At 50.1% G+C, this 9,201-nt stretch overlaps 1 protein-coding gene across 1 annotated transcript in view; it reads right to left on the bottom strand.

The window, feature by feature from the left end:
* Nucleotides 1–7,092, bottom strand: part of SIM1 (SIM bHLH transcription factor 1) — a 66,446-nt gene extending 59,354 nt beyond the window's left edge. The window contains exon 1 of the mRNA XM_067011209.1: nt 6,918–7,092. Within this exon, the coding sequence (XP_066867310.1) occupies nt 6,918–7,092 (175 nt within the window). The remainder of the gene's footprint in view (nt 1–6,917) is intronic.
* Between the last annotated feature and the right edge of the window lie 2,109 nt (nt 7,093–9,201).

The raw sequence follows: 9,201 nt of genomic DNA on the forward strand, positions 1-9,201 counted from the left end.
GGGTTTCACCTCCCGAAAAGACCGGAGTGGGCTAGAGACCCCTCTCCCTGGACCCCCTCACCTTCTGCCTGCAGTGACGCGCTCCCGCACCCCATTTCAGTTGGCGAGGGGGGTAAGCTGAGATTTCGTTTCTGCACTTGACCTACCGCAGAAAATTCTCAAATCCTTTGATTGTCTGTTTAAAATGAGGAGGAAACCAACTCCCTTTGCGGCAGGATTACAGTGGGAACAAGATCTAAAGATTCTCTTGTAATTCGGTGAGGCCGAGAGAACGGGGTTTTGCAAAGGAGAAAAGGAGCTCTGGGAGGGAGGCGATAACTAAATCGGGTTTTAGACGAAAGGATTTTTCCCAGCTAAAGTGGCCAAAGACAAAAGAAAACATAATCTATTTTGGAAGATTTCCAAGATATGCCACATTAACCTTAGCAGATAAATTTTGCTTCTCCCCGCCCCCCTCTTCCCTTAAAGTCTGGTTTATCATATTTACATAAGTAGTATCAGAAGGGATGTATCTATCATGGATCTAAAGGGCTAGCTCACATTTCACGTGAAACCCCGGGCGAAGTTTCACTGTTGCTTTACTCTCAGTGCTCGGTTGAGCCATTTCCATTTAAATACCCCCTGACCCAAGGATTACCTCAATGGACTGACTGCACGGGTTTTGTAATTTCCTGAAAATGAGATTTCGATTTATAAAACAAGAAACCAATTAGTAACCAAATGAGGCGAAGTAGATCCACTAAAATTGACCTAATCCCACAGGCACAATTTAGGCCCGTTCTTGGCGAATGAATGATGAGCCCCAGTCTAGCGTGAGCTCAAAGCATCATCCAGCTGTGTTATTGCAAGCAGCAAAAATAAATTGATCGAGCTTTTCCTTCGGAATGAATTTCATACCCTTGACAAAATGTAGATTACAGACCTGGCATCATCGCCTCCTTCACTCAGGAAGAGGAGGAGGAGGAGAGCTTGTTCTACTGTTCTTTTTTTCCCCCCTCTCGTTTAATAAATAAACATTATACGTGAATAGAAAGGTGTCCTCCTTGTTGTCGTTCCTGGGAACCTTCTCTTGGATGGATCGCGATGTGCCCTTTAGCCAGTATGGGGTTGCTGGGGGAGCTGTCCCATGACCTGGCGACAACTTGGTGACTGAGACGGGCAAAGCCCTCCGAGACCGCGCTCCTAACTTCTGGTCCCGGGGGGCGGTGGGGGGGGGGACTTGTCTCAGCCACCTGGTTTTTCCACAGGGCCTGCGCGTCCTCACTGAGAGCTCACTGTCCAAACCTCCCAGCCCACAAGCAAGCGGCCTTCGTGTTAGGGATCCGGGAGCCTCGGTGGCTGGGCTCCTTGGGGAAGGTCGGGCGCGCTTAGCCGAGGCCGAGCGCCTGGAGCGGTCACGGGGCAGGAGGCCGCCTCGCGCACCGAGGCGCACCCACGCCTACCTCGGACGCCCGGCGCGGCCTTCTGGGCCACCTGGCGGGTGTGGCCGACCTTCCGAGGGCGTCGGTGGCCGCGCGGGGCCGTGCTTTATCCCGTGCGGCGGCCTGGCCCCCACCGTGCGTGTGTACCCTGCCCTCCCCTGCCTGCCTCTGAGACCCCCCAGCCGCGCCGGGGAGGGGGCAGGCGGGGGATCCACTGAAGTTAGTGTGAATTTGGGGTGGAGACCGACGGTCGCAGCGCTGACTCTCTCTCTCTGCGCCCTCGTGGTGCTCCGGCCCCGAAGCTAGGGCTTCCCGGGCGGGGCCTAGCCCCGAGAGAACACGAACTGCAGGAACGAGGGACAGGCAAGGTTCGGCCAGGTCCCAAATAACCCGTGGGACGAACACGCATGAGGGGTTGACGGTAGTGCTGCGAGGCGGCTGAGAGCGTCAGGCGGTGTCAACTCAAGACTCCGGGCCTTCCAGGGTAGCCTGGCGGGGCGTCCGAAGGCCGGCGCGGGCAAGGAGGACGGGTCTGCCCAGCGGCGCGGGCCTATCCCGCTTTTGTTCCACTTGGCGGTCGGGACTCGACAGACGCACAGCGGCCCCTCGGGAGGGATCTTGGCTTAAGTTTTAGACGAGGACCGGGCCTCGGGGCCGTGGCCCGCGCAGCACGAGGGACGGCGGGCGCACGGGCGCAGAGGCCCTCGCGGCCCGGGAGGGCAGAGACCTCCGCGCGCGCAGGGAGTGACGAGACACCGCGAGGAGGCCGCGAGCAGGCTCACCCTCGCCTGCGGCCCCGCGGGGGAAGGCGGGCGGGTCGCGGGCCACCACCGCGGGGAGAGAATGGGCCGCACGGCGCCGACCTAGCCGGCCGGCCGCGGCCTCCATGCTTCTCCCCTCTGCGTGCTGCGGTCCCTGCGGGAGGCGCGGCGGGGGCTTCGACGAGGTCGCTGTCCCTGGGCTGGTCCGAGCCACCGAGGTCGAGTGACTCCGCGCAGGAGCCGCCTGCCCGAGGGCGCTACCCTAGGAAGAAGCTTTGCCCCTCAATTTTCAGACACTGTTTTAGTGTTTCCTGATTCGCAGGCCCACTGCGAAATAATTGAGGATTCCCCATCCCCACGAAAAATTTAAAATTCCGTGGATCAGAGACTGGCACTGGGTGAACAGCTAAAATCATAAGGTTTTAGTTGAGTCTAAACCTCATTCTCTTGAGAAATACCTGAGCCGACAGAGACATGGGGCGAGAATCCATAGGTTCGAATTCTGTGTCCACGTTTGTAACCGCAAAAGCTGGACGCTGCCAAGATCTCCCCAGAATTGAAAAATAACTCCCCTAGAAGTCGGATTTGTCCTCTGGAAGTTTAACCTGATTTTAGCTTCAGACGGGTGATTGTACCCTGCCATATCTTATCATACCCTGTTTTTGTAGTTTCGTTGCTGTTGCTGTTGTTATTGGTTTTATTAGTGATCATTCCCTTTTCCAAAAAAGTACTTTTTCCGTTGATCTGATCTATAATTTCTAGCACATAAATCTGCCTTGCAAATGCTCTGCACGGAGTTTAGTTCTGCACTCTACATTTTAAGTCAACATCAAAACTGGAATTAAAGAGAGAAAACCAGCGTGGAGCGTAAACTGTGCTTGAAGGCGTTTAAATGAGAAAAACTTCTGTAAGAAAATAAACATGGAAACCTAATGCTCAATCATTTCCCCAAGCAGCAAGAAAAACAGCTTTAAATCACCCATCCACGTGGGAAATGGGACCTCTTTTTCTCTTTCAGTTCTTGGCCTCAAAAAAATATAAGGCGATTAAGGATTTCAATCTTGAGGTGACTATTACAGAAAGTGTCTGTGGAGGTTTGTTTAACCATCCTTGTCCTTCCAGCCTTTGTAGAAACTCTCTTTCCTACACAGCTACTAATTTCAACTCTGTCATTTTCATTTTCCCAAGACACCTTGACAGTGAAATAGTAGTGATGTTACCAAGATTCTGAATGGCCATAGATTTGAAAACATCTGATCCTTTCAAAGCTTATTCTGCAAGCCACTATGCCTCCAGTCAAAACTATATTATATCTAAATAACAAATATATATTTTTAGTTGAATTTATCCTTTTTTGCACACAAATAAAGTCACATCATCTCTTTTTTTTATCCTGCCTTTTTGGTTTTGATAACACCAAAGACATACATATCTAGATGTGCGAATCTTTTCCTTGCAAGGCTATTTTAGAATAGAATATGTTACCACTTGGGAGATATACAGTTCTAATGACTTCTAATGACAGTAACTGTACCAGAGTTTTTGTTTTTACTATGAAATCTCCAATCTAATGCTTTATTCTGAATTATTCTGAGCACCCATAGCCTATTCATCTGTTCCCCCTCTCTCTCTCTCTCTCTCTCTCTCTCTCTCTCTCTCTCTCTCTCTCTCTCTCTCTCTCTCTCTCTTTCATTTTTCCCTCAACAGCTCAATTTTATCTACTCAGATAAATAAAAGCTGAAGTTCGCTCCCAGACAAGGAATCTGCTATCCTGGGGTGGGGGGAAACTATATTCAGCAAATGAGGGGGGAGAGAATTAAGGATTTTTAATTTTTTTCACATATAAGTGTGGAAAGATTTCTGTTTTAAGTCTTTTAGAATTACAGGGTATTAAAAATAAAATGTAATATGAGCAAAAACAGTGGAGTTTTACAGTCATTTTTGTGCCTGTAACTAAGATGTCACCAGATTTAGAAGTATTTAGATTATATACCTTGTTTAGTCCATGTTATATGTGATAGCAGGCTTACCATGATGAAATAGCTACTTTCATCCCACCCTTAAAATTTTACTGAAGACCTACTATGTGCTAAGATGATGTTAAGACATATGAAAATGAACTTCATTTCAAACAAATTCTTTCCCATTTCTCAGCACTAAAAAAGTTTACCCCCAAATAAAGTGCTCAGTTTCCGCCACTTCCATGGACCCACTCTTGTCCCCCCTCCTGCCCTCAGTCAACAGCTGAACCCAGATTTCACACCCTCTGCAGGTTGTGCTTGGTTCTGCGGGCTTATGATTATTTCACTCCTTTTGAAAGCTATTGGTTTTACTGTTTGTTGCTGTTGTCCTTTAATATTTTAAAGGGCTGTGTCTGGGCTTTGGACTTTTGAAGCTAATCTATCCTCAAAATTAAAACCTCATCCCTAGGAACCAGCTGTCCGGATGACCCTGTCTAACTCACCCGGTGGAGGCTACGGGTGAGTTATGAGCTCAACAGTAGCTGGGGAAATAAATGATGTGCCCAGAGTTCACACATCGTCCATCCCCTCCTCCCCATAAACCCACACGCATCCACAGAAGAAGGGAGAGGAAGGAGGGGCCCCGGGCCCAGAGCTCCGAAGGAAGGTGAGTGGGGCTGCAGAAAGCACAGTCGCCTTTAAAGTAGCCACAGGGGACCGGCCCGGCCACCAAGGGGACTCCAGCCGGAGTCTTCACCGGCGCTCTTTTTAAAAATAACGAGAAGTTGGCTAAGAGAGTTTACTTTTCCTATTTATTTATCACGCAATTTATTTGTGGGGTTAGCACTTAATTAAACAAGAAATCTTGCTCTCTTTAAAACAAAACCAAAACAACGAGAACCAGCCCGATTCCCTCCGGCTGCGCCTGCCCGGGGTCTGCACGACACAAACGAGGCCCTGGCCTGGCGACTCCCCGGGCGCTCTGTCCCTCTCTGTGCCCGCCGGGGAAGCCGACCCTCTATTTTCTTCCTCCGCGATTACTCGCAGCCTCACAAGCAGCACCATATGCTTCTTCTGATCAAACAGCGAGCGACATCAGCACCGATAATTGACGAGACCCGCTAGAAATCACGCAGAAAGGGAGCCCACTGAGACCGCAGGGGCTGACAAATCACTGCTAATAATCCTGTTAGGAACAGAGCGGCCAGCCGAGTTCGCAATAGCTTTATTTTTATAAAGTAGGCGCTGACAGTATAAAGACAACGAGATCTCTTTTTTAAACAGAAGGCAATGTAGCATAATAGTAATTTTCCCACCAGCAATTCTCAGCACAGTTTGAATGGGAAATATGGTTTTTAATATATGTTCCTCCTCCTTTTTTTCCTTCTCTTTTTAAAAACTTTTCAGGTATGTTAGGTTTTGATTCCTCTCTTCCTGTGGTTTCGAGCCTCAGATGAGATTGTTCAAGGAACTGCTTTAAGACAAAATGACCATACTACTATTTATAGTTTTGGGGTAAAACCGAACTATAATTTGAAAGTTTTCCTTTAGTGCCCCTGACTAATTTGGGGGCATGTTTTGCAAGATTCTGATTCAGATAATAACTTTTAGTCAAGATGAAGCAAAGTGAAACTCAAAGCTCAATAATGATTATCCACCCCTCTTATTTCCTTAAAAGAAAACAACAAACTCCGAACATCCAAAATCAACAATAACATAAACCTCTCTTTGTCACATTAGAAGTTCTGGTTTGTAAGTACACAGGGTTCATTCTCTTGAATTTTTGTTTGTTTAGTATTCTCTACATTTCCAAATCCTCCTCTCCCAGCAAAGACACATCTAAAATAGTTTTTAAAATCTGTTTATGTGTTATTTGAATGTGGGTAAAGGAAAGGATGGGGAAATAGAGGAGTCCTTCCCCTAGGGAGTATAAATGGTTTTATACAGGACAGTGTTCTATCAAGGCTACTGTGTCCTCGCACAATGAATCTTGATAATCTAAATACACATTTTAAACCATGTCAAAAGCTCAGCTATTCTAACTTCTAGGCCTTATGAGACAATTTTCCCAGGGATCCATTTGCCAACCTAAAACCTAGAAGATATTTTCTAAGCAGGCTAGCGATCTTAATACAATCTTATATCTTAGAGAAAATATCAAGCCCAGCGTTGCAAATCACCAAGTCCCAGAGTTAGTTTCAGAATCTGTGAACATCTCAACAACTCAGAATAAATCTGCTAGAAGCAGTCAAGAGACTGGGTAAATTCAGGACATATTTGTTCATGAATATGCCTGCTCCTCATCTGCAGGATTACTGACATATAGAGAAATTATTATCTGCCTTAGCTAGCTCCATGTACATGGGTGTATCTAGACATAACAAAAATACAAGAAGTTAGAGATGTTCCTGCTCTCTGCTAGATACAATTCTAACAAGAGGAATAAAAAAAGAAAGTCATGTTTGGATTAGTAGTACTTTCAACTGAGCTCGGTATCTAAGTGTTGACAAAAGCACTGTTGAGCTGCTTCCAATCAAACATATCTGATGGACTGAAGTGAAAGTATTAATGGGGAAGTAGAAAGAGCCACGGAAAGGCAACAGAAATTCTAAATGCAGAGAGGTCCTTAGTTAAGTAGCCATGCTAAACTTCCCTTCGCAGAGAGTGTGTGTGTAAGTATGAATGTACTTCTCTGCCCAGTGGCGTAGGCTCATTCACTGGCAGATCCCGTGCCCCTTCTGCCTTTGAAATTCCATCTGGGCAAAGTCACTTACCTTCTGGGAACACTACTCTCATTTTGAGATAGCTGGTGGTGAGCCTGATTATGGATGCTTTGTCCAGCTGCGAGGTGATAGCCGAGGGCAAAGGCAGTAATTTGGCCAGTTCATAAAATTCACTGTTTTCCTTCTCCCTCCTAGTCCGGGCAGCATTTTTGGACTTCTCTTTCATCGTGTCTCGTTCCCCCTTTCTTCTTACAACATAAGTTCCACAGATTCATCCAAAACCAAAAATAAACTTTCAATTAGAGATCATATTTGGCAAAAATATAAAGCATACTTTGCATGACAAGACTGAAGTCTTTGCTTCAGTGTTTTGATGGCAGTAAAAGACCAACGCGGAGAACAGAAAATTTTTTCTTTAAAAATATGGGATTCGAGTAGAGGAAAGTTGCTGCTCCACCGCAGGCGATCTGGGCAATCCTAGGAGTCGTTGGGTATCAAATGCCGGCGGGACCTCCGAGGAGCTAGCCTTTTCTTCGGTTCCGTGCTGCGAACCCCGGTTCTCAGGAAATCGACATAATAATCCCCGACGTTTGCTTTCAGTCCCGCGGTCCTTGGGGTGGCTCCGAGCCGCTTTGGGAAGAACAGGAATGCCGGACAACTCTTTCAGGCCACTGTGAAGACAACAGCATCAGACCGTAAGAGATCTGCGGCTCCACAATCACTCGCGCGCTCGCCCCAATTCTGAAAAATGGCCGGGAAGGGCCTCAGCGCGCCTCAGCTTTCCTCGCCGGGCTCAGTGTTTTGGTTGGTTGGTTGGTTGGTTAAGATTTGAAGAAATCAGCAGCGAGACTGAGTCCCCTGCAAATAACGCTCCCATTCTCTCACCCCAGTCAGACACATTCTCCAGCCCCCTGGGAAATTAATTGCCCAAACATCAAAACGCAGATTTTGCAAGACCCTTAGGAGCCCCTCAGCCGCCGGTCCCCGTGCCCCCGCCCAGGCCAGGCGCAAGTCCCAGGAAGGCAGGTTTCCGCAAATCACAATTCCTCCACAGCGCTCGGGCACCTTTCCATCCCCCCACTTTGGCAGGTCCGGAACTTGTGGCTCTCTAACTTGGGTCTCAAGTCTCGGGGATTCCTCAAAATGTAGCACTTACACATCAAGTCCCTCAGGACTGCCAAGGAGGCGACCCAGCGCTCTCCCTGCCCAGCAGGGGCGGCAACACGCCGGGCACGGCTGCGCCAGGTTAACAGGTGGCACGTTCGCGACAGCCCCTCGCAGGCACCGGGGGGCGGGAGGCGCCCGGCCTCTCCCCCTCCGCCGTAGAGCTGCGGGAGCCGATGGGCGGGCACAGGGCGTGTTCCGCTTCACCTACCTTCAGTCCCCGCTGGCAGCAAAGCGTGCGGAGGCGCCCACCTCTTAATTGTACTCATGCCTACCGTCCAACTAAGCCTCTCCGCGGGCCTCTCTGCTTCCCACCCGTAGAGAGAAGAGCGTGTCCTGGCTCTCTCTTCTTTTCTTGGTCATGAATTGGGGGAGGGGTGCGTGGCAGAAGGAGGGGGATGCGGGCTTTGGGACGGGTGAGGTGGTTTTAGAATCCTCCTCCTCGGTAGTTGCTACGAAGCCAGTATTATTCCTGACTGGAAGCCGAAAACGCCCCCCTAACTTCTTAATGGCTTACGGGGTTTAGCTTCAACTTCACTCCCGGCTTCCCTCTCTCCCGCCCTCCCCTAATGCCACTCACAAACTTTCTCGCTTCTGATTGGCCCGGCGCGTCCCGGGGCGCGGCGCTCATTGGCCGACCGAGCTGAATGACGCGTGTACGCCCCGCACCTCCCCCGCGCGCACCCCGGCTCCCGGCTCGCTGTCTTGCTACCCGCGCGCGCAGCGCTCCTCACGAGCCGGGGGCACCGGTGTCTGCGCTGCCCGGTTAGCAGCTCCTGCTTTCGGCCTCCCGGGCCTTGAGGGAGACGTGCAGGACCCGCGCTCCCCGCGATCCCGGGGGTTGAGTGTCTGGGCACTCAGCCCCGAGCGCCGGCCCCGCAGTGCTAGGGGCGCCCCAAAGCGGTGGGCAGCGGCCCCTGGCCGCAAAGGTCAGGCCCGGGGGCTGGGTCGCCCGGCAGGCGAGGCAGGAGCAGCCCAGGCTGCAGGCGATGTTCGCCCAAAGGCCGACCAGGCGGCCGCTCCCTTCCCGCGGGCAAGTCGCGGGGCCCACAGCGTGCACGGGGCCGGTGGGTTATATTTTCTTTGGGTTATGTTTTCTTTTTCGCATTTCTCTGAAACCACGGCGAGCGACACCGAATTCATCGCCAGAGAGGATAAATACACCCGTCTT

This window comes from Kogia breviceps, chromosome 13 (assembly GCF_026419965.1).
Source record: "Kogia breviceps isolate mKogBre1 chromosome 13, mKogBre1 haplotype 1, whole genome shotgun sequence".
Lineage (NCBI taxonomy): Eukaryota > Metazoa > Chordata > Mammalia > Artiodactyla > Physeteridae > Kogia > Kogia breviceps.